This window comes from Phoxinus phoxinus, assembly GCF_949152265.1.
Source record: "Phoxinus phoxinus genome assembly, chromosome: 20".
Classification (NCBI taxonomy): Eukaryota; Metazoa; Chordata; class Actinopteri; order Cypriniformes; family Leuciscidae; genus Phoxinus; species Phoxinus phoxinus.
This window is the reverse complement of record NC_136895.1, coordinates 11087949-11113635: the sequence shown is the minus strand read 5'-3', so window position 1 is coordinate 11113635 and position 25687 is coordinate 11087949. Positions and strand designations below refer to the sequence as shown.

General features: G+C 39.0%; 2 protein-coding genes across 4 annotated transcripts in view; one reads left to right on the top strand and one right to left on the bottom strand.

Moving 5' to 3' along the window:
* Positions 1–214: 214 nt before the first annotated feature.
* Positions 215–7117, bottom strand: LOC306988847 (uncharacterized protein). The gene is made up of 8 exons (XM_079594015.1): positions 6733–7117; positions 4475–4543; positions 4205–4326; positions 3680–3778; positions 3376–3572; positions 2998–3061; positions 2841–2903; positions 215–1708 (listed from the first exon to the last, which is right to left on the bottom strand). Exons 1-8 carry the CDS (start codon positions 6740–6742, stop codon positions 575–577), a joined length of 1758 nt encoding a protein of 585 aa, XP_079450141.1. The 5' UTR covers positions 6743–7117; the 3' UTR covers positions 215–574.
* Positions 6840–25687, top strand: part of tp53bp2b (tumor protein p53 binding protein, 2b) — a 42975-nt gene continuing 24127 nt past the window's right edge. For 2 of the 3 annotated variants that reach the window (XM_079594012.1, XM_079594011.1), the window contains exons 1-2: positions 6840–6940; positions 8412–8627. In XM_079594012.1, the coding sequence (XP_079450138.1) occupies positions 6866–6940; positions 8412–8627 (291 nt within the window). In that variant the 5' untranslated portion in view covers positions 6840–6865. Of the gene's footprint in view, positions 6941–8411; positions 8628–23854; positions 24392–25687 lie in introns of those variants that run through there. The other variant, XM_079594013.1, reaches the window with a different exon arrangement.

Genomic DNA, 25687 nt, shown 5'->3' with positions numbered 1-25687 from the left:
TCCCTAGTATGCCTGTCAAGACCCTGATTAGCTGGTTTGTGTGTGTTTAATTGGGGTTGGAGCTAAATATTGCAGGGCAGTGGCTCTGCAGGAGCAGGACCTGGTCAAAGGTCTACATAGCTAAAACAGACAGTTTGTAGATAAAAGCAGGCCACCTGCTGGAAAATGCAGTTCAAGCAACCATGTTCCAAAGAAGCCAGGGCTTTCTACAACACATAACCCAGATGTTTGAAAAACATTTATTCATTGTAAAAGAAAACACACTCTTAACATGGGGAGATAAGAACAAAAAAACACATTAAGGTTCAAGACATTTTCATTTAGTTACATTAAACTGTAAAGTAAATTCTGACAGAAGTACATCCGATTTGTGAACCATAAACGCTAAACTCCAAATTATCCATTAGAGGGCACGACACTATTTCCTCTAGGTCAAAAAGTCTAAACTAAGTCATTGCAGTGTAAAATAAGGCTTGTAATAAATGAGAGTAAGAACACTTCTTTAGTCATAAAGTTAAACTTTAATCATATTAAGCTAAACTTTAGTCATATTGAGCATTTCTGAGCAAATTCTTCACTTCTCTTTCTTAGCAGCGATTCTTCTAGAGCGGCGGAGGCCAATGACATCAGCCTCCGGGGTATTTGAGCCAGTGGTGGTTTTGGAGGGTTTTGAGGCAGTCTGTGCCTTTAGGGTGGCACGAGGTTTGGAGGGTTTCTGAGCAGAAGGAGCAGCGGGAGTTTTTGAGGGTTTCTGAGTAGAAGGAGCAGCGGGAGTTTTCAAGGGTTTCGGAGCAGAAGGAGCAGCGGGATGTTTGGAGGTTTTTGGAGCAGAAGGAGCAGCGGGATGTTTGGAGGGTTTCGGAGCAGAAGGATGTTTGGAGGGTTTTGGAGCAGAAGCAGCAGTGGGATGTTTGGAGGGTTCTGGAGTAGAAGGAGCAGCAGGATGTTTGGAGGGTTTGGGAGCAGAAGGCGCAGCGGGATGTTTGGAGGGTTTTGGAGCAGAAGCAGCAGTGGGATGTTTGGAGGGTTCTGGAGTAGAAGGAGCAGCAGGATGTTTGGAGGGTTTGGGAGCAGAAGGCGCAGCGGGATGTTTGGAGGGTTTTGGAGAAGAAGCAGCAGAGGGATGTTTGGAGGGTTTTGGAGCAGAAGCAGCAGAGGGATGTTTGGAGGGTTTTGGAGCAGAAGCAGCAGAGGGATGTTTGGAGGGTTTTGGAGTAGAAGTTGCAGAAGGAGATTCAGGGGGGTTTGGAGTAGAAGTTGCAGAAGGAGATTCAGGGGGGTTTGGAGTAGAAGGAGCAGCGGGAGATTTGGAGAGTTTCAGAGCAGAAGGAGCAGCGGGAGATTTGGAGGGTTTTGGAGTAGAAGGAGCAGAGGGAGATTTGGAGGGTTTTGGAGTAGAAGGAGCAGAGGGAGATTTGGATAGTTTCAGAGCAGAAGGAGCAGCGGGATGTTTGGAGAGTTTTGGAGTAGAAGGAGCAGCGGGATGTTTGGAGAGTTTTGGAGTAGAAGGAGCAGCGGGATGTTTGGAGAGTTTTGGAGCAGAAGGAGCAGTGGGATGTTTGGAGAGTTTTGGAGTAGAAGGAGCAGCGGGATATTTGGAGGGTTTTGGGGCTGCAGGGGTTTTCAAGGGTTTAGGGGCAGAAGGAGCAGCGGAGCCTTTAGGGCCTCTGTGGACTTTTAGCCCTGGTTTAGTTGACTGAAGTCCCTCCTATGCGAGCCAAAGGTATTTGTCAATGACTATAAATTTGTAGCTACAGATTAAAGGCTCGGTCACACCAAGAACAATAAAGTGTATTATAAGCGAGCTCCAGATTTGTTGTCTGCAGCTTTAAATGCTCGAGCTCTTTAAAGTCGTGTAGATTCTGATTGGCTGCTAATGTTTTTTATTGTTAAAAAAATTGTTCTGAAAGTGATTCAATGATATTGTTCCTCTGTGTCATTATATTTCAATCTTGTGTCGACTTGACTATTCTCATAGAATTAGTAAGATTATTAAAGCTTTATAGTTATCATTATAGTTATTGTCCTTGGTGTAAACAGTCCTTGGAGGATTGATAAAATAGTTTACCCTCAAATTAAAATTAACTCATAATTTACTCACCCTGGTGTTGTTCTAATGCCATATGCCTTTCTTTCTTTTATGAACAACAAAAGAAGAAAAAAATTATAATCTCCCACTCGCGCTCCTTCATATAATGGCAATGAATAGCAACCAGCATCAAGCTTTAAAAAAAAAAAAAGGCAAAAGTATCACAAAATGATCCCATGCGACACGTTGTATATTCCAAGTGTTCTGGGGGTATACGGTAGAGTTTGGTAAAAACCAAACCAAAATTGAATGTATTATTTAACAAAATTCCTGACCTTGACTGTTGGGTCTTCTGTACTCAACTGTGCATTCATGAGACTCCATTAGTGTCACAGTTCACTCAGACTCGCCCAGAAAAACACACAAGTTGTGAGGAATCAAGATTAACAACAAAAACGAGACATGAAATACAATCCAGAAACCCTTCTTCTCTGAGGTGAATATATCAGTTGTGTTTGTCGTAACAAGAAGTTATTGTGTTTACATCTGTCAACGGAGTTCCAGTTCGGTGATATTGGATTCAGTGAAGAAAGTACACAGATACTTTTTTGGGATTTCTAGGCATTGTATTTCATGTCGCGTTTCTCACAAATTGTGTGCTTTTTCTGGGCGACACATTAGAACAACACCAGTGTCAGTAAATGACAACTTAATTTTAGGGTGAACAATCCCTTTAAGTCTTATTTTGTTTGAATGTCTGAAAGTGCTAAAAATATCACTAGAATATAGTGGTCAAAAGTGATCTACTGACCTTTTCACCGGACATCTTGGATTTCAGTGCAGATATTTCTGATGTAAGCGCATGTACATTTACCTTTGCGGAAAAAAGGAACATCTCTAGTGCTTTTTTTCAACACTTTAAACATACTAATTTCAAAGAATGAGGACATGCTCTTGCTAGCAATCACCTTGATTTGGTTGATGTTCTCCTTGTCCTTCTCAATGTCCTTCGTAAGTTCCTCCACCTTTTCCCTACACACAAAATAAATGTAAATCTAAAATGCTGCTAATCTACTTTAGCTTGTTGAGGAGAAGTGTAGAATTGATAAATTAGCAATTGACCTAACAGTTTCCTGGTGGACCATATACAACTGGAAAGAGCATCCCATAGACATACACTGACTGAACGAGACAAGAAGGGTTTGGGGTGGGCAACTTTCTTAAAACCATCCAAAACATGTTAGCAAGCACATGGCAATATCCTAGCATCATGCTAACGAGTTTTGCATAAGTAAGTACCATTCGAAAATGTCAAAACCATTGTGTACAAGCTGTTGGGTTAATACCTCACTACTTGTGCTTTTTCCACCTCCGCCTTGAGTTTGCTGACCTCTGTCTTCTCCTCAGCAGTAGTACAATGCACATCAGCAACCTTCAGTTTAGCAATAAGAGCTTTAAAATCAAGCCCTTCCAGCTGACTAGAGCTGTGGGACCTCAGAAGTATTTCCATGGAAATTTGCTGTATCCGTTCGCACGACGGCACCTGAAACACCAGAGCCACAAATATTGAGATCAGACGTGTTTCACAGGTATCACATTATTAAAATGGCACATTTGAAGAGAAAAATGCATGGCAAATGTGTCAGAGACCTTAGAGAGCTCTGTTTGTATTTTGTCACGTGCAGCAAGGGCCATGTCCCGCATTTGTTTCGTGTTCTTCAGAGACTTCTGCATGTCGCTTAACTCTTGCTGTAAACAATATCGTTCTCTTGGTTCAATTCAATACTTGAAAAAGAAAATCTTACGATGATAATATTCAGATGATCAGTACAAGCATAAATGTGAAAAATAGGAGGATGTTCAAAATATCATACTACTAATTTATGCAGTATGCATTCACAGTATGCAACATTTCTATGTTCAAAAAATACCAGGTGACTTATTATATTTGCAAAAATGTGCACATGCAAATTAATAAGTAATATATAAACTTTTTATTTTTTACATAAACATTGGATTAAACATAGTAAATAACCATATTTTCTGTCTGATTACAATGACACCACTCGCTACAGTTGGAATGGTTTAGCATTGCATAACGTGTATTGTTAGGTAAATAGTAGGCAGTGGTTAGTGTGCACTAATTTTCTTTTTTGAAAATATGCATTCATTAACCTGCGCCTGTTGAACTTGCTTTTTCAATTTGGTTTGATAGATAAACTCCAGGTCTGTGTCTGTCCACTGGTATCCCTGCATTCCCTGGATGAAGGTTTCAGGGTCTGCATTCCCAGTTATTGCTGGATGTCCATAAAAGAAAATGTTAAAGCAATAATTTGATACTCAACAAGAACCAGTGGATATGTGGTGTGATATCAATACTTACACATTTAGAAACCGAGAAACAAGTGAATATGATTTATTATGTCAGTGATCAAATGAAATCACCTGATGCAGCTGTACAACTAGACCTCCTGATGGACATCCTCTCGTCTTTAACTTTGGGCTGCTCGAGAACTTCATTTGATCCATTGGAAGAAATGTGTTTAGTTATTTCCTTGGAAAGAATGAACTAATTAAGAAATGTTATCCTTAAAAATGTGACAATTCTAAAACAATAATAAAATGCATAAATCGCAAGCTAAAATAATATAATAATGTCAAGTAAAATCTAAAGATAAAGACAAAATGCCAGCTTTTACTTCCTAATTATTAATATGAATGTTATCATTCTATTTTTTTTTCTAACTTCGAAAGAACAGACCTCAACAATATTATTCACAAATGATTAAATATTTTGTTTTAATAATCATTACACTTTTCTCATTCTCATGTGATAGTGTAGCTTTATTAAACTAGACGAAAAAAATCTAAATTCACTCAAAAAAGAAACAATGTAAAAAAAGAATGTACTATTAATCGTCATTTATAACTATATTTCCAATGGCCAAGAAAGCTCAACGCATTGCAACTGAAGAAAACACATGCAAATAGAAAAAGTTTATGTTTAAGAAAAACAATTTATATGTGCTGCAAATCCTCACAACGCAATGCAACCAAGTACAGAAACACTTTGCAAATACTCGCAACGCAACCAAATACAAAAACGAGCTGCAAATACTCACAACGCAACATAATACAGAAACACACTGCAAATATCACAGACTACAACTGAAAGGCTTCAAGGGGACCCTAATAAGTGACAAACCTGGCTGGGACTGTTAGTCATTTTTTTGTTCATTTTATCCTATTGATCGTATGTGCATTGTGAGTAGGCTATTTGAAGAGCGTTTCTGTATTTGTTTGCGTTGTGAGTATGTGCAGTGCATTTCTGCATTTTGTTGCATTGCGAGTATTTGCAGCGCACTTCTGTATTTGGTTGTGTTGTGAGTATTTGCAGCATATTTCTGTATTTGGCTGTGTTGTGAGTATTTGAAGCGCGCTTCTGAATTTGGTTGCGTTGTGATTATTTCTATATTTGGTTGCATTGTGAGTATTTGCAGCGTGTTTCTGTATTTGGTTGCATTGAGCATTTGCAGTGTGTTTCTGTATTAGGTTGCGTTGTGACTATTTGCATCGCATTTCTGTATTATGTTGCGTTGTAAGTATTTGCAGCGCATTTCTGTAATTGTTTGCATTGTGAGTATGTGCAACGCATTTCTGTCTTATGTTGCGTTGTGAGTATTTGCAGCGCATTTCTGTATTATGTTGTGTTGCGAGTATTTGCAGTGTGTTTCTGTATTTGGTTGTGTGAGTATTTCCATTTCTGTATTTGGTTGCGTTGTGAGTATTTCTGTAGTTGGTTGCGTTGTGAGTATTTCTGAGGTAAGGTTGCGATGTGAGTATTTGAAGAGCGTTTCTGTATTTGATTGCGTTGTGAGTATTTCTGTAGTTGGTTGCGTTGTGAGTATTTCTGTAGTAAGGTTGCGATGTGAGTATTTGAAGAGCGTTTCTGTATTTGATTGCGTTGCGAGTATTTCTGTAGTAGGTTGCGATGTGAGTATTTGAAGAGCGTTTCTGTATTTGGTTGCGTTGTGAGAATTTGCAGTGCATTTCTGTATTTGACTGCTTTGTGAGTATTTGCAGCACGTTTCTGTATTTTAGTTGCGTTGTGAGTATTTTGCAGCGTATTTCTGTATTTGGTTGTGTTTTGAGTATTTGGAGCACACGTGTTGTCAAACTGATAAAGATGTTTTCTTAATTTGCATGTTTTTTTTCAGTTGCAGAGCATTGAGCGCTCTCTGCCACCGTAAATATTACATTGTTTTTATTATTTTATTTATAATTATACATATTCAGAAATATTAATAATAAAACATACATAAAAAAAACACATTACGTTTTTATTGTTGCAGTGTCATTGTCATTTCATCATTACGTCAAAAAGCATACAAAACAATAATAAATAAAAAAAATTGTTCGCATGGGTCATAAAAAGAAAAAGACAATAAGTAGAAGAAGTCAAGCCTATCATCAGTCTATTTCCAATATTTGCTAATACATCAAGAAGTTGGAAACAGAATTGAGGACAGGCCAAAAAAAGTAATTATGGCTAAACGAAAAGAAAATGTCTACATTTTCACGTAGCAAACGCATTTTTAACACATTGTTAAAGTAATTTTTATACACCTGTATTTGTAAAAAAAACATAGCCTGCTGATTAATACCTCCGTTGTGTGTGCATGTTTGTTTGTTTGTTTGTTTACCTGGCCACATGGCTCATCTTTGACCACTTTTTCTGATGTTGGAGAATCATCTGGTTTGCTGAGATGCCGAGGTGTTGTGACTCTTTCAATTTTGGATGGAGGTGTCCTCTCTAACTGTCGCCCGACAGGTACAATGTTTGGATATTCATCGATTATTGATCGCGCAAGTGAAGCCGTATCACCCGAATCCAAACTAAGCACATTTTTGGTACGTTTCAATTTGCCTTTCTTCGAGCTCATATTAGCTGCCCTGTGTTTTTGTTACCTGCTCAAAAAGTAGCTTGGTTTGGTTTAAGGACAATGCAACAAGCACTGAAACTGCAGCTCGGGGAGAAAAAAGCAAAGTTACTCCATGTGCTGATCCATGGTATGGCATTTGACGGCCACTAGAGAGCAGCACAAGCTACTTACAAGTATCGCTCATTGTTATCAAGCAGTTTGACTCATGACAGATGCCATACATCTTAACTTTTTAGATGATTTTCGCTAGTAAATATTACTTTTCTTTTCTATACCATATACTAGCGTCACTGTTCAAAATGTTTAATTTGTATCTTTACACAAGGCCTCTTCAGCTCAGACTGCTGCAATGAATTAATCGGCAGAGGGCGCCAAAACCTGTGGTGACAGGCCACGTTGTATCCTCCAAAATATTTGGTATATTTATGTGTAGATGTCGTTTCATTCAGAATATCAACCCAAGTGGTATTTATTAAAGATTAAGAACATTAAAGATATTAAATATTTATCCATATTTTTTTTCAAATGCAATGACATTTAGTGTGGCTTCTCTAGGCCTGGTTTCACAGACAGGGCTTAGATTAAGCCAGGATTAACCCTTAAATTAGGACATTTAAGTAGCTTTTTAAAATGTGCCTTTAAAAATCCATCAATGATGTGCATCTTGAGACAAAACAATAGCACTGGCATATTTTAAGATGTGTAAGTGCAATTGCTTTCATTTAAAACAGCTCAAACATGCATTTTAGTCTGAGACTAAGCCTTTGAAACCGGCCATTAGTGTTGCTGACTGTGTCCGAATCGTCTATGGTCAGAATACAAAGCAAATAGGTAAGTATCTTAAAGTTTATAGTAGCTATAAGTGAAAGGTTTGGTGTCAGAGCAGAGATCATTTCTATTCAGAAATAAATGCAAAGTATCATTATAACTTTATTTAAGACAGTGGAACAACTTGTTATTAAAAAACAAAGCACAAAACAATGAATGTACAATATGTTATAGTTATTGATTGTACAATATGTGTTTAAGCAATGCTACAATAAAAAAATAATAACAACAGCAATAATACAGCAATACTATCTTGCCACTCAAACATACAGATTGTAAATGTTTAGTGCGGCAGCTTTACAAACTTCTCAGAACAATTACAATATTAAGTTGTTTATCTTGTAGTTTAGTACTGTTCACTGGCTTGTAATTGTGAAAAGATAGGTGTCTCTTTCGATGCTGAAGGGAGTGCATCAAGAACTGATGGCTCCTAAATATCATCCAATCAGTTCCTGATGCAGTATCACCAACATCAGAAAGTTCTCTCAGATCAGGAACACTGAACTTCCTCCGGCACCACCTCAGCAGATACCCATCATTTAGTGAATTTAAAATCAGATGAATAACAAACACAAACATTCACATTTTTAATTAAAGCTTCTTTTCCACAGGTTTCTTTTCCACAGGTTTCTCTATTGTATCCGATGAAGTCTGCTGACATTTCTTCATGGTGTGCGGGTGCTGTGTGTGACAGAACCCCAGCAGCGCCTGTGAGAGGGGTGACACACTACTCACAGTTGCCAGCTGAGATTATGCCAAAACTCAGCCGCGCGAGACCGCCGGGGTCCTCCAGCAGGGGGCGCACAGATGTTCACGTCCCAGAAAAGGTAACACATTCAAACTCATTTAGCTACTCGAGAGCTATAAGCTCATGTTGATCAATCAACTTTGGTGTAAAAGTGAAGCAGCTCTTGTAAAATAACAGATTAGCATTTTAGCATTATTAGCACAGATGTAGTGTTGAAGTAAAAGTCAGATTCAGGTGCAGTTGAGGTGGTTTTCTCTCAGGTTTTGGGTGTAAACAGACTACTCAACCTCTACAGGTCAATGTGAGACTGTAAACACATCACAGTTGCCTGCAGAGATTACCCAGTCGGCTCATCGCATCTTTAGCTGTTTGTTGTGATGCTAGTCAATAACAAAGAGATTGGATTTGAACTGAGCATTATCAGTGGTTCTCAACTGGTGGGTTGTGGCCCAAAAATAGGTTGCAGATCTATTCTGCTCAATGATAGCTTTTCCATATCTTTTTTTATGTTAAAGTCAAAAGTACATCCAATTAAAGTGCGTAATTAAAAATGTGGGCCGAGACTTGGTTCTATCTATTGGTTGTGTCGATTGGATTGCAGATCTAAATGCATGCTTGCAGTCAACAGAAAGGGGCAGGAATGACATCAGAACCCGGAAGTCTTATTTGCCGCTGGTTCTTGCGAGATTTTCCTATGGGGTTTTATAATGTTTTTTTTTTTTATGTTTTTTATGTGTAAAATAAAGCCTGTGGTAAACATTTCTTGACTATAGTTGGAAATTTTGTTCTACAACATACACTGCACACACCCCAAACTGCCTTAGTTACTTGATAAAATGAACATAACTGCTTCAAAATTCACGTTTTCACTATGGGTGTGTAATTTATGTAGAGCAAAACATCAAAGACAGTACAGTTAAGTTATGTTTACCACAGACGTTATTTTACACATAAATCGAAGATCTCCATTAGAAAACCACATTAGAAAATCTCGAAGGAAGCAGCGGCGAATTAGACCATTTAAAAAAAAATGCTGGGTCATTTCAACCCATGTTTGGGTCAAATATAGACAAACCCAACCGTTGGTTTAAATGTTTAAATAAAATGTTTAAACCCCAAAAACCCGTGTTCCCGGGATCTGACGTCATACCTGCACCACTAAATTGTAAGAAAGGGGCGGGGTTTAAGCGGACTTAATCATTGGAGAAGTCTAGCATGGTTATGTTTGACATTTTGTTCACGAGGTCAAAACATTTATAAATAATTGGAACTTATGCACTTGTAAATGTATGCAATAAAAACAATAACGTGCAGATAGGGTGAAGTTTTATTTCATGGCAACTTTAAATTCAGAGCATTCAGATTAGCGCAAATTTGACTTGGTAGAGACGGTTAGACAGTTTGCATGATGCCCTCATCTTCAAAATTTTGCAAGGTTAATAAAATACATCACAGACTACATTAAATATTGTCTCCAGCAAGGATGAACATGGTTTGCGGTATAGACATGCGCTTTGTTAGTGGTGAATTGAGCATGAAACTATCGAGTTGGACAGTTCAGGCTAATATTAATAAATGTCAATGTTTGATTTGAACTCTTTCCCCGCCAGTTTTTTTTAATAAAAATGTTTATGTTCCCAGCCTATGCCAGCATTTTTAGTCATTTTCACAAAAGTTTCCCAGCATATTTTGTTGTATGAATATCTGAACATGCAATATATCAAAAGAAAGAACAGACCCTCTGCTTTAAAAAAAATAATCTGTTTTATTCTAGCTTCATGCATTCTTTTTAATCAATCTGGGTTTAATTAAAAAAAGCTAATTTTTTAAGCAACAAGCTGAGAAAATCACGTTTTTGTCAAAGACTACATCTGGATCATATTCAGAAAGATCATCAAAACCCATGCTTGCACAGTCCTATTGATTTATATGCTGTTTATTGTTGATGATCACATTATTTTTCATATAAATCTGCTTACATATGCGATCGCTCGTTTCTGCTTCTTCTTTGGCTGTGTTTTTATCTGGAGATTCTGTACTCGATCAGGAGAGGCGTAATAGTATAAAAGCTTGTTTCCGCCACAGAATAAAATAATAAAAAAGGTAATTGCGACTTTTTATCTCACAATTCAGAATTTTTTTCTCAGAATTGAGTGATATAAAGTCGCAATTGTGAGAAATAAACTCGCAATTCTGGACATTATAACATGCAATTGGAAGATATAAAGCCAGACTTGTGAGATATAAATTTGCATTTCTGAGGAAAAAAGTCAGTCTTTATAATTGCTTGCAATTGCAAGTTTTTATCTCACAATTCTGAGAAAAGATGTCAGAATTGCGAGATATAAACTCGCAATTGCGTGTTATAAAGTCGGTATTGCGAGATGTAAACTCCATATAATAGCGCCCCCTACCTTTAGCAGTGATAACGCGGAAAGCCGTAAAAACTCGTCATTGGCGAGGAAGAGTTTTCTCATAAATGACGAGTTAACTCGTCAATGGCAGGGAAAGAGTTAAAGTCGGCATGAAACGGGCGTCACGATTGTCTTTTCTTCCCTATTGTGACGTATATTAAAACGAAATGGCTTCTCGGACGAGAAAAAAAATCCTCGAGGAAGTGATTAGATAGTTGTCGTTTGCTATTACTTCGATCTCATCTGACTTACTAGTGGCTGGAGGCGAGGAGAGAAGAGATGAGATGTCGTTATGAGCACACAATGTTGTAAACAAAACGGATGAATAATTTATAATAAACACTGCAATATTCCATAAATAAGTACTCCCAGAGATGGTGACTTTAAGAAAATGTTTGTTTTACGATAAACAGTTTTGCTACAGTATTAGGTCCTGAATCCAATTGGGAAGCACTGTGTTATATATTGTTGTTGTTGTGTCTGTGAGCGCATGATAGTCGAAGTGTGCCGTAAACAAACACTCTAATCCGTTAAGGCCGAGAACCGACGCGTGAGGGGCAGTTTAGCCTCTCCCAGCTGGTGAGCTGAAGGGCGTCTCCCCAAGGCATCTGGCGTGTGTCCCCCAATAACCCCCACACCCCCTCAACTACACACACACACACACACATAAACACACCCTTCCTTAGCAAGACTGTGATCCCCGCTGCTGTCAGGGCCCGCTGGTCGCCATGGCAAACTCACAGGAACCCGAGCCTGTATTGTCAGAGCGTCCGATGTGTATGTCCCACTCGCCGTCTCTTCTTTAGAGTCACAGCTCGGGTCCTTTGACACCCCTGAACACTGCAACAAATTGAGAAAGACGGAAGAAAGGAGTGAGTGAGAGGGAATGAGGGAGGGAGGGAGAGAGTAGCCGTTGTGTGTTTGCTAGACTAAGTCGTGTAGGCCAGATCAAAGGCCAGTTCTTCCAAAACTAGTAGAGCTTTTACAAAGCATGAGGGGCTTAGCTTTTGTGGAAGTTACTGCATTACTGACCATTTCAACTATTGCTGAAAAAGTGATTTACTACTGAACACCTGATACCCACCAACGAATCTAAATGGAAAACATGAGCACTTCAGTATGTTGTAGGTTATAGTTTAGTTATTTAGCCTTTTTTAATGCACCCTAAACTGAAAAATGATCTATCTATCTATATCTATCTATCTATCTATCTATCTATCTATCTATCTATCTATCTGACTGTTTGGAAACTTTAATAAAAATTAAAAATGCTCTGTTCGCTAATTTAAGGTTCAGAGCATCAAAAGTGTCATGCTCATTTCTAAATAATGTAGCAAGATATATATATATATTTTTTTATTGAATATGTTCACTGTCTTAAGGGGGGGGGGGGGATACACATTACCTAAAAATGCAAACGAATACATCTGACATGGCAAGTGTGTTGTAATTGCAAAATCCAGTCAATTAAGATATTTGCTATCATAACTATAGGACAACAACAGCTTGAGCCGGAAATAAAGGGTTAAAGGATGAAACTATTTGTCTTTGGCTCAATGAATATGTCTGCAAAAAGTGAAATGATTTTTGCCATTTTTATGTTAAACCGAATTGATAAGCTGAGTCGTCTAATGCTGAGTCGTCTAATGTGTTTTTGTTTTGTTTTTCAACAAAAAGATTTCACATAGGTGTGAATGTGGCTATTTTTTAGTTATGTTTTACATATTAAAACCATACGAGAAAACATATTACAGTTTTATCATAAACTATTTCATTTGTGTCTGTATGATATGTCGTATCTCAGAATTGGTCCTTTCAAAAACAAAAATGTGCCCCTCCCATTAAATCTCTAGTGGCGCATGTTTTATGGATATCGATATTTTCCAAAATCAGTTGTTTTAATGGGGGGGGAAATAATTTGAATTGGATTTTGTTCTGTTGTTCTTGTCTTTTTTTTTATTGTGTCTAATTCCCACCTCATACACACTCTTTTTTTTTTTTTTTTACTGTTAGAAACGTGAGCCGCAGGTCAGTAAAAGCGAGATCTACAGACGCCTTTTAAAAGATGAACTTCTTTTAACTTGAACAGCATTTTTTTTAATGCAGTTATATAAATTATATATAAATGAGACGGTGCAAAAGACGCAAGTGTGTTTATATTGAAAAAACAATGGAAAAGTAGCCCAGTAGAATGGAAAAGCACGATCTGTGTGAACGGTTTCTCGTTTTTGAGTCACTTTTCTCCAACCACTTTCTTCCTCCCTTAAACTGAGATGAGATGTGTCAGCTGGTGGTCATATTCAAAAGGCTTCTACTGTACAATGGTGTTTCTATGTGCATTTGTTTGAGCTTTGGGTTTGAGAAGACCCCCTGTGCCGAGAGTGGTATTGTTAAGGAACGGCCAGCGGTGTTCCAGAACTTGGGCTTGACCAAAGGTGGCGTGTGAAGGGGAATAGCCATTCCCAGCATCTGCCCTCACTGTAAGGCAACATCTCAAGACCTCCGAGCACCAGTTTGCCCACAAACAATCACGGCAGACTTGAGCAGGAATGACATTTTTATTTGTCACAGACCTAAAGTCCTAAATACTTTCCCACCAGGGGCAGAGGGCGAGAGGGGAAAAAAACAATTGAAAAAGTGGAACAGCTTCTTTGGCAGTGGATGTAGCCTGGGACCCCCCTCTGTCGCCGTATTGTCTGGTAGAAAATTGCAAACAAAAAAAGACAATATGACCAGACCTTGACAGAAGGATCCATGGTGTTGCACTTGTCTCATTAATGAGGGCTGTTATATTGTGTTCTCTGAAGTTTTGCTACTCTGGTACCCTGGACGTCTTGGACGTTTTCGTAATTAGAGCAATAGTCATCTTTAATTAGTGATAGCTCACGGACGAAAGAAGCCTTTTGTGATAGACCCCCTGCCTAAATTTAACCGTACTATAATCAAACAAATGTTCCAACATGTACTACGCAATCTATATAGTATATTACACACAGTAACTTGCACATTTACACATTCACACCCTGCCACATGTATGTTTTTAAAGCCGCACCTTCGACAATTTCCACCAGCCCAGCTGTGTGGCAAATTGGTAACAAAACGTATTGCAGTCTAAAACATGTGTACTTTTATTTATTTATTTAATCACACTCCTAGTTGTCTATAAAAATTACATTTTATTTTGAATATTTTTTTTATTTGACCATTTTAAAATAATATTAAGTAAAATCATATTTAAAAAATTTGCGTCATACTATTAAGGTTAGTCTTCGTCTCGTTGTGAAGTGAGCAGATGTGCTTGTACAGTAGAGGCTTCAGTAATCAATCAATGAATGCATTACTGCAATCAACTGCTGGCGGTGCCATATGGGCAAGGGGCCCGTGGTGACAAAGCACATTTTTACTGGGAAAAAACAACTCAACAAATTTGCAAGACGTACAATTTACATTGATATCATGTCGTTTGAAGAATAAAACATAGCCAAGGTACTAAACACGTTTTGCGTCGCACTTTTTGCTTTCGAAACCTACCATTCGAGCCCTGTCCGAAGATAAATGTGCAACAGCAGGATATTATCAGTATATTGTCGTAAAAGCATCTTACCTTGCCTTTTCCTCAAAAGCAACAGTCCCAAGACGCCAGGGCCTTCTAGTGCAAACACACACTCACACACACACACGTGTACTATACGCCTTTCAGCTCTCGGCGTGGTGAGAGCATGTGCTGCTAGCCTGTGAAATCCCACCCTATCTCTCTGACTGTAAGCAGCACACGGCTCTCCTTCTTCCAATGGCCCCCCTTCATTGATCTATCTTCAGCTTGCCTGATAGGCGCTCCACCCTGCAGGTCACTTCTTCCTGTTTAACCATTGCTTGGTTTTCTTGAAAGAGCTGCCATCATAAAGATTTTTTTATTTTTCAGATAGAGAGACAGACGGAGAGATGTGAAAAACGCACTTCCCTTTTCCCTCTTTCCCCTTGTTCTGTCCGGCGGGACAGGAGGAATGTAGTATGTGCGTGTTAAAGAGCACTGAGTGTATGTGGCCTGGTTGAAGGGGTGACACTGTTCGGTAGGGCTGTGTTTACAGAAATATAGCCTGTGTTATAACGCTGCTCTTCTAAAGTTTCCCTCGCTGAGACAGGTTCAGGTTAATGAGATAACGCATGTTTTGACAGCATGGTTTACACACACATACAATGCGTGTTTAAATCAGTATTTTACAAAGTAGCTCGCTTCAATTTCTTTTTAAAGTTTGTGTTTTAGTTCGTTTTGACGTTTTTTGTGTAGACTGCAATTCATCAACCTGTTTTTAACATTACAAGATGATCAAAGGATGCTTGTGCATTTGCTTATTAGTTATGTACAAAAGTCTGTGAGTTAACAAACATTTTTTTTTTTTTTTTGTAGACTCTGTCATTGTAAATTTTGTCAACCTGGTTTTAATGCTACAAGATCAGAGCATACGTATGCCTCTGCTTACCAGTATGCAAATAAATAAATTAGGAAAACTTTACAAAATGAATCCGACACAGTCGATTTGCCTTGTATGACTATATTTACGACAATACAGACAGTAGAAAATTTTTTAAACATTTTTTATGGTAAGTGTTTATTTGCTACTCTAGAATACAGTCATTAAAATTTACTCACACAAAAATTGCGCAAAATCGTAAATCTGCACTTGCATTTGTGATCGTACTGTATGATCATGCCTTTCGGATTTCATAAATAGCGAAGAGTGTACTAGATTGAGAACTTTACAATAACTTTGCAAAATTGAGTGAAAATCTTTGTTACAAAAAGTACAAATATCAGGATTTGTGTCAGTATGTGTTGACTGGATGCCCAAAAGATGATTAGTACTGTAGTAAAATGGCTGACTCAGTGAAGATGGAGGCTCTTATCGTACGCAGTGGCCCAGACGGTGGCCTTCCCACACTAACGTGTTTCATACTTGGTTCATGTTTAAACATTTAGTTGGTCTCTATCGCAAGGTATGGTGTACAAACACCTGCTGTTTTTCTCTCAGGACTTGTGACGTAAAGTCAAAATCCACACCTAACTGCAGTGCAACACTGTCTAAAGACTTTCTATGGCCGTACCATTTTTGGATACGGAATTTTAACAGTGATATTCGATTTTGTGAAAGGATTATCAGTTTAAGAGTGAGGTTTAAGAACGACATGTGCAGGTGCAGAAGCACAGAGTGAATAATTTCCAGAAGGTTCACAAATCTGTCGGGTGGGTGTTGCCCTGCGCTGCCTCCAACAATTGGCTCGCTGCACCTAAGACGACACGAACATCTTTGAATGGCTTTAAAACCAAAAAGAAATTGTAAAAAGCCTTCACAAAACATTTGACGCAAAACAAATGGCATAAGACTGAAAATAAAACAAGGTATTTCAAGGAATATTTGAAACACCTTTAGGTCTGTTTGGAGGGAAAGAGTCTTGCTCAGAATATGAGGAAGAGGATGGTGTGAGGGGCGTATTGATTAGGTGTCGTTGGAGTCACGCTATGAGTGACCTTGGCCCTATCAGGGTTAAACTTATTACTCTTTGACTTCTTATGACCCCCCCTGACCTTTGGTGTGAAAGCAAATAACGCTGAAAGATGACCATCGGTCAAGCCTCAATGGCCTTTTATTTGCCAAACACACACACACACAAATACAGCGAGGGGGCCAAAAAGGGCTTACGTCCAGAGAGGCACACTCCACAAATAATGCCATTAACCAATCAATACAAGAGACAGAAGAGGGGGTGGACACACTGGTTTTAGAAATGTGCAGCCTGGAAATGCGTTCTCCATTTGAGAGGCCATGGATAAGTGTGCCATGCTGCTCTAAACAGATATCTGGCTATTAAAAACTGAACTTTGTTTGGTAGGGGTAGTACAAAAAAGAAATGCTCTGTTGAATCGTTTACGCTCTGTTGAAAAATAAAAGCAGAAAATACATTTGTGAAGGAATATCTGCATAACGCTCTTCCGCTTATTTCATGCACGTTTCTACAGCTTTTTTTTCTTGAATACATAACAGGCAGAAGAGTAAAAACGTTAAAAAAATTAAAACGTTGAAAAAGAAAAGTTGTGCAACTGAATTCCATCGTGTTACGATCAAGTGTGATGAGAGGGAATATTTTGCACCACAGCACATGCTATTCACAGGATGCTCAAAACATAAATGATTGTTTACTACTTTCCAACCCAGAGAGCAATGCGGTGCGTAAATTATGCAAGGCAGAACTTAACCTAGGAGAGCGACATAATGAATTTAGGATAATTAGTTGCACTGAAAGTTGCATTTTTCGCAATTCAATATTTAGTAATTTCCAACATTTACAGGTCCTGTTTCATTAGTAGGACAAAACAGAGTACGATGACAGCATCGGATTCACCAAAAAGTTATTTTGAACAATCTACGATAGCAACAAGCCAAAGAGAATGTACGTGAGAGAGAGAGAGCCAAAGGAAGGGAGAAAGAAAATCAGAAAGAGAGGGAGAGAGTACCTCGTGGATGCACTGCAGTGGTCAGCCAGGGTGGAGGAGAGAGGCGTGACGCCCAGGAGATGGAGGAATAGTACTCCATGCCTAGAGTGTTAGGAAAAGAGAAGGCAAAAGAGGAGAGGAGAAGAGAGGACCACTAGCTTTAGCCCTGCTACTGTTTTTGCCCTGCTGCCACTGGCTGAGAGAGAAGGGAGCATTTGATTGGAGGGTGTGGGCTGAGGCGCCTCCTCCCCGTCCTCCTCCTCTCTGCAGTCTGCGTTCCCGCCTGTCAGGGTGAGTTAGCTGAGGGAAAGAGAGATGCAGCTCCCCACTCTACTCTTCTTTCACCCCCTCCATCATGAACGGATGGCAGGTGGGACAAGAGCTGCTGGAATGACCACAGCCACAAATCTCATCCCGACGCCCTTCTTTTCTCTCTTCTTTCCCTTCCCAGACTCTTTTAACTTGTTGAGAAAGTAATAAATGGTAACTATAACAATATGATATGGTGAGGATGTGAGACAGAAATATGGATGCGAAACCAGAAAAAGAACGACTGTGGGAGAGGCAACAAGAATTTCAGGGAGTTGGTGGGTCAGTGTCAGCAGGTTGTCAGGCAATAACAAAGCGAACTGAGGAACACGTTACAGTTCACAAGAAAAGAAAAAGGGAAAAACAAAGAGAAGAGGAAGGAGAGAGTGGGGGCCCGACTCTTTCCCCAACTCATTCCCTGTATTTTTTTATTCTTGATTCATTCTCCCCTCTCTCTCTCTCTCTCTCTCTCTCTCCACATTGGCCAACTGATCTTCGCGTCTTCTGTTGCCGCATTCGTCATCCGTATATGCCACTGGACACGCTAAGTATTGATTTTTTTCCCTGTCCACCTTCTATTTGGCTCTTTGCTCTGTTGCCTACAATGTAAGGACCACACCATGAAAAGTAGCCTGAAACTGAAGGGAAAGGTGGCAAGGATGTAGCCAAAAAAGTAAAAGTTCAAGAATCATCCACTATCCTTAATATTGAGTCATGCGTGTCCTCCTTAAAGTCGAGGGTGGTTATGGCCTCAGAGAGGGGCATCTGTGCGAAAACCAGTGGCAGGCCGTATCTCAAATCTCTGCTAAAATCTCAAGGGGCAGCAGAATGCAACATAAGCAAAGATTCACCTACTTGGCATGAGATGTAGATCACAGATTTATTCAAGAAAGAAACTAGAGGGTGAAACAGGATTGTGAGTTAGCGGTCTATCAGATTAAATTGGTGGCGTGTGCCATCCGCTCCAAGGGTCATCATGGGTTTGACGGCCAGAAAGGACTTCTTTGACCGCAACTAATGCTATGGAGATGCAAGGCATTTTCTGAGGCGGCCTCGGCCCGTGTCACCGTAACCCTTTCCCAATTCGCTTTCAGTGTCCGTAGTGTCCAGTGACCTTTAACCCACACATGCACCCACCCCCAGGCCCCAGGGGTCTTGCCCTGCAGAAGGGTCGCGTGTGCCAAAGGCCCCAAGAGACTTGAACCCTGTTGTCATGGAGATGACCTCAGGGAAACAGAAGTCCCTTAGCAGTTACATAACACTCATGACCAAGCAGAATGTTGCTTGTATTTGCCATTTTTGTCAAGTGTTTGGTTGCAAAAAAAGGGCTTTGAAGGAACAAACCCTGGCAAAGAAATTACACTAGATGAAGCCTCAATTAAAGCACTAGGGAGTATATTTTTTTAACTTCTGACTTTGATCAAGGTTTTTCCATCTCAATGCTCTTGACCAAGCAGAATATTTGCCCGCTGCACTACCTACATTGGGTATTTAGTTGCAGCGAAGAACTACGAAGGAACCCAGGCAAAGGCTGGGTTCCTTCGTAGTTGGGTTCCTTCGTAAAAAAAAAAAAGCTACGTCCTTCGTAGCTGGGTTCCTTCGTAAAAAAAAGCTTAAATTGATGTACTGGCAAGTATAATTTGGTAATTTATGAAAATGTGCAACCATATGTTCAGCACTTAAGCAAACAAGTCAATACTAAGTTATTGAAAACATCCAGTACAGCGACAAACTGCAACAGGCCTTTAGATTATTCTTGAGATTCTCCCAATGGTTCGGGATCAAACCCGGTCAAGTGTGTCAGGAAAGTACTACGAACTCCAGTGGCCCTGACGCGCCACCGCTGGGATTAAAACGATTTTTGGGCGCTGACAACCCTGTTAGGGCACCTGATCGCAGCGCCATGCATGAAGCCAGAACCCCATTTACAATAGGGCCAGGGCGGAAGGAAGCAGTGGGGAGGGCTGTTGTTGTCGCAGCCCCCTAACACTGCACGCACAGGGGCACAAAAGCTGCCGAGGGTGGGGGTGGAATGGAGGTTCAGAGGGAGGGTGAACTACGCCATCTGCCATAAAGCTGGTGCATGTGGGTAGGGGTTGTAAGGGAGGGGCCGCGCTGGTTGGGATGTGTTAGCCCTAGATGTGTTCGTGCAAGAGATGGACCAGGTCTTCCCTCAAATTAGACACGACCCCCTGAAGTGTAAGCCGCAGGAGACGGCCAATTCCTGCCTGCTTGCCTCTGTTTGCTTAGCAGCTTGATAATTAGAGAAATTAGGGACTGTCTGGAGATTAAACAGCAGAAGAAGCACACTCCTATTATTTTTCGCTTCCCTTCCCCTGTTCTTGTCCTCTGCTGTCCTTTCCCTGTGGCAACAGACAAAACATGCATCAGGAAACATATATGATGTCATGCATTCAAGTCATTCATTCACATCATTGACTTGGACATTTTTCTTGCGCACATCATGAAATATAAGGATTTTTTTCGGATTTATAAAAAAACACTCCCTCCCTCACACACACAAGCACACCAAGCACAATGGGCAGTGGTTCACGCTCTGTGGAAATTGGGGTGACACTTTTTCTTTCGAGCGGATAACTCTGCTTTGCACCCCTGATAAAACGTTTCTGGTTATAGAATAAATGCATTTACGTCTACAGATTTTGTAGAAATTATGAAACATGTAAATGATGAAGTAGATATGCCTACTGTGTTTTAAAGCATGTACGTACCACAGTAGTGTAGCAAGATCCTTGGCCTTCACACACTCAAGCAATCACAACAAGCATAGTAAATACACATTTGCGTGGAAGATAATGGCACATTACAGTTTGAGAGTAGCAGTGAGTTACTGCACATGGCATGCAACCATGGCCACAGGTTCACTGAGTCTGCATCATATTCAGAAGCGCTGTCCCATTCTATTCCACTGTATTAAATGCTTCTCCGCAGCGCCATCTAGTGAAATAAATAATACATTACAACACCTTGATCTAATCAACCAACCACAATAACATTTGTACACTAATTGAATAATAATTGAATAGTTATGGCTCACCTCAAAGAATAGGACTGTAATATAGTAATTTCCTCAGTTTTATCTAAAAAAAAAGATTATTTACATATTTGTCAGTATTATGTTAGTACACTATATGCATGTAAAATACTTAAAAATTATATATAGTATAACAAAACTTTACCTGAATAGCCACACTTTGTCTGGATTACACCTTTGCAGGCTTGATGCTTTAGAACAGTATTAAAGAGGACGCTGCTACATTTTATGTTTAATTTTTATTAAAAATGCATTTATATATAAAGATTTTGTTTCAATTATTTATTTAGTCATTTTAATTTCTTATAGTAAATCATTTATTTTCATACTACCTAAGAAATAGGTAGTTGTTGATACATTTTGCATGTCTAAAAAACGAATGTTAATTAAGCAGTTAAATAATGTTACGCTAAAAAGGTTTTTAAGATTACAAGAAAAAAAGTTCAGTCAAGTGCACTCAGTTTAATTTTCTTTTGTAATTACAGCATAAATGCAAGTTGATCCTTTGAAAACTATGAAAATTTTCTGATAAATAAGTAAAAAATGTTTGCAAATGTTGGTTTAGACATTATAATATGCAATATATAAAATGACTTAAAGCTTTTAGAGGTCATTTGCCTGCTTTTTTGGGAGATTCAGAGACAAGTGTCGTCTGGCGGTAGTCAACAACATCCCTCCACCTGCCTCAGCCCAGCCCAGACCAGACCATCCGTCACAACATACACCGCCCTGTCTGAAACTCATACTAAATAAGGTCTGATGTCATGCCCCCTGGTGACTGTGAATCTACAACAGCAGTTTCTGACTCAGTTTTATATTTTAAGGTAAAGAAACAAAGGACAGGTCCAACCTAATCCTAGATCAGCAATATTTGTCTGAGATGTGTTGTCTGTGAACGTTGACTAACAGGATGGGACCTTTCTTTGGGGAGTGGTTAGACGTCTGTCATAACTGCTCTTGTCCAGTAGAGGACAGAATGAACACAAAAAAGAAGAGGGGGGAAAAAGAAGAAGAAAATCAGCAGTATATTGAAAAGAAACAGATTCAGTATTTTCTTACATCCTAAACAACCTTTTGACAGCTTTTACTTTGAAAATTGCACAAAAATCTATGATGTCCATACAACAGAGGCAGTTTTACAGCCGAATACCTGTAAATCTGAGCCAAACATCATTCATCTAGAACGTCCAGAACCTGTCATAACATTGTCCCCAACCCATCAATCATGGGTGCTCCGCAAGGTCAAGAAAGACAGAGAGAGAAAGAGAGATACGAAAGGACAAAAGAAACGGGAAGTAAAGAGAAATAGAGACATTGCATTGCAAGCACTAAAAGTGGAAAAAATATGAAATGACCCATTGAACTTGAAAGTATTATGCAATCATTTATGACATCTCTCCTTACATACAGTAGAACCTTTTTGGCATAAATGTTCTTTAAAATCTTGTCAAGAACCCTATATGGTTCTATATTGAACCCCATTGAACCTTTTTTCTAAGTGTGTGATTTTAGCTTTGGCCTATATACTGTATGTTTTACTTTTTCCAAAGGAAATGCTTCTCCACTCAGAAGCTGCATCCACGTTGGGTGTTCTGGAAGGTTAGGGCATTGCTAAATGGTTGCTATGGGGTTTTTAGGTGGTATCTTGGTGGATTCTTATGATAAGAATCTCATGACAAGTCTATGTGTTTTTTATTTGCCAGATCAAAATTTCATATTACTAAGAAACGTAATAGTTCTTCTCAACAAGTTACAAACTTTGAAGTTTAATTCTTATTTTTAGCACAAATTAGGGCTTGTTCAAACCCCCAAGGTTTGGATACAACTGTTGTAACTAGTACTCTTTGGTTCCTTTGGCTACAAATTTGACTGTTACAAGACATGACTGTGTGATTATATTTGTTATTATATTTATTTACGCCTAAATTTCCCTCAGCGGGACAAATGAGGTTTCACCATCATCTAAGTGCTTTGAAAAGTGTCAAATTGGATCAGACAGTATAAGTGCATTTGATTATCGCTGTTCTCCTAAGGCAGTTCCTCCCTGCAGTTTTTCTCCCATGATTTCAGGGAGTTAAACCACGATTATAGTAGCTTTTCCTCAAGAGGTTTCTTGTCTTTATGGCAATGGTTTGCACCACATACTGTAACACCATTTAACTGCATTCTCAGACCATGCTTTCATGCAAACCACCACCTGGCTCTCATCTCAAGCGCAGTGCTGAAAAGACATTACACTTATAGTTAAGATAACAGATCTGCCAGAGGTATTTCCATACTTTAGTTATCTCCTCCAGTCCTGCCATTACAGACTTCCCACTGGTGTACCACAACAGCCCTTTCCCGAGTAGCCTATTTCAGGGCTGCTGTTTTCATACCGTAAGCCTAAGTTGATCATATTACCACCAGTGGTCTCTACGATTAAACTCTTTTCACGCAACCTCCATTTTGGCATAAATGACTTAGCTCAAGATGCTTTTGAGAAATGCAGCCCAGGTCAGTCGACACAATATATTCTTGTCAAATATCTAATATGCGTAGGCTATGTTAATTTATTCTCCTATTCTTAGTTTTCCCTGGTCATTTCAGTATTGTCATAAATTACCATGTTCAGCAACACAAATGGTTGTTTCTGGTACATTTATTCAACTTCAACTTAGGTAATCTGGTGAGTGTTTAATTATTTTTTGTCATTTCTAATCTATTAGGCTACCTATATGAGTATTTCTATACGTTTTTATTGCATTTTATAAGTATTTGTTATAGATATAGCTATCTTATATATAATTATACTGTGCAATGAAACTTAATGAAATGTTTTGTAACGACAGACAGCAATGGTCTTGATCGAGTCTATGTAACGCGCGTTTGTTTCTTCAATATTACTAAAAATGTCATTCGCATTATTATTCTAAAAAGGCTTCTATCGTGTGGGGGCATATTAGACAAATAAAATCCGCAAACCGTGTCTTCGTTGAGCGCTGAACGGCTCCTGAGGAGATGATAATTATGATGAAGTGGGCGGGAAGCGCGCGGGTGGCGCGAGGCGGAGTTTGTCATGCACGCGCCGGGGATATTCGGAATCTCGCACAGCGTCATCTTGGGTTGGGTTGCGTTTGTTGATCCAGCGAAAAAACTCGCTCGCACGGATATAATGTGGACCTGCAATCAGCTTAGCGGACAGTAGATGATACAAGACGTTCGCGGAATACCGTTATGTTTTATTTCGCTTATATCGTATAGCGGTAGTGAATCGCTGCGTACACAAATGGTTCGGTGTGATCAGCGGTCTGCGGTTCCCTAAGTCTGAGCAATTCTTGCAAGAAACTTTACTGTATTTACCGAGTTCATCTCGGGTTCATTCTGCAACAGGTTTCTATAATAAATCAACACTGCAATATTGTCGGACAAGATCAGAGGAGACTAATCTAAAATAATGATACGTAAAAGAAGAGGATAATACGTGCTCCATTCACCTGCATGTAAAACAGCAACAATAAGAACACTTATTTGGAGACCAATTTCTACAATATAAGGATATACAATATCTGGAGGTCATTTTCAATATGATGCCGGTAAGTCGAGATCAAGCTATGTAATGCTGATGATGTACAATGATTTTCATCTCCATGCATCAACATTGCTTCTTTGTCATTGAGCTACTCAATTTCATTAGGTAAATGTCATTTTTTCATCCAAGTTGCATTGATCAGATTCAGATGGATGATAACAGATAAACATTCCCAGGCTGCAGTGTTATAATGGTGATAAAGGGGATTCTGTTAAATAGGAGGCAGAGGTTGAATTGCCTGTTTGTCTTAGATTTCATATCCTGTTATTTGATAATAGACACAGACTGATCCAGAATATTGCGTATCTTTTCATTAATTTTAGTAAGTGTTGAAACAATTAAATACAACTGATCAACAAATGTGAGGAAGGGTGAAATGCAAGAATGATTACTTTCTACTAGCATCTCTTTGGATTAAATAAGTTTCCATGGAATGTTCATATGCAAATATGACTATTATTGTATAAACAAATAATGTATCCAAATAATCAAGATCGTTCAGCAAAGCTATGATTTTAAGATGTGTGGCACAATATAATTTACCTGGCAGACCCTTAAGGTTAGGCAATGCTTTTGGCGCAAAGAGTCATTTGATGTTAACGTATGGTTATATGTTTTGAGATTATAATATATAAATGAGTTTTTAGCGTGCTAAAGCACCTGCCATCTCTTTGCTGTCACTACTCATATGGGTGAGTCACTAATGGTGTGTGTTGGTGAGTCACACATTCATACAGTAAAAACATATGATCCTGTCACCTCTGTCCACAACGATCACAAGGACTATTTGTCATTTTAATCTTTTCCATTATAGTAAATTTCTAATGAAGATGCAGTTCTGGGTAAAACTCATTGCTCTTTGGGTTCATTTTCAAGAAAGTCCTTAATCTCCACTGGCTTTGTCACCGGATGTTTGCCTTCAATCTGGATGAACCGTCAGTATCCATGGATTTATACCGTTAATGTGAATTATAATCCCTGTGTATAATGAAATGGGACATTATGAGTTTTCATTTTACGGATTTCCAAATGCAAATAATGAAATTAATGACCTGCGGACACAACCTCTTTAAGCTTTTTGATTTCGTTTGGAATTGTTTCAATGGAAATACACTATTCTGAGACATAGGTTTTAATATACGACAACATTGAGTTGTATTTGTACACTTTTACTGGTCAGTAGCATTGTTGTGTGTTTGAGGTGGATGCAACAGCGTGGTATGTTTAGCTTGTAAAGATCATAGATGATCATTTTAGTTTGAGTCATGGTCCGTTTTAGATCCTAGATGATCTTAACTTA

What these genes read in the sequence shown, in the direction of transcription:
- LOC306988847 (XM_079594015.1), bottom strand. An exon ending in TACAAACAGAGCTCTCTAAG is followed by an intron (nt 3,573 to 3,679) that starts GTCTCTGACACA and finishes CTGGTGTTTCAG; the next exon opens with GTGCCGTCGTGCGAACGGAT. An exon ending in GAAAAAGCACAAGTAGTGAG is followed by an intron (nt 3,062 to 3,375) that starts GTATTAACCCAA and finishes TTTTGTGTGTAG; the next exon opens with GGAAAAGGTGGAGGAACTTA.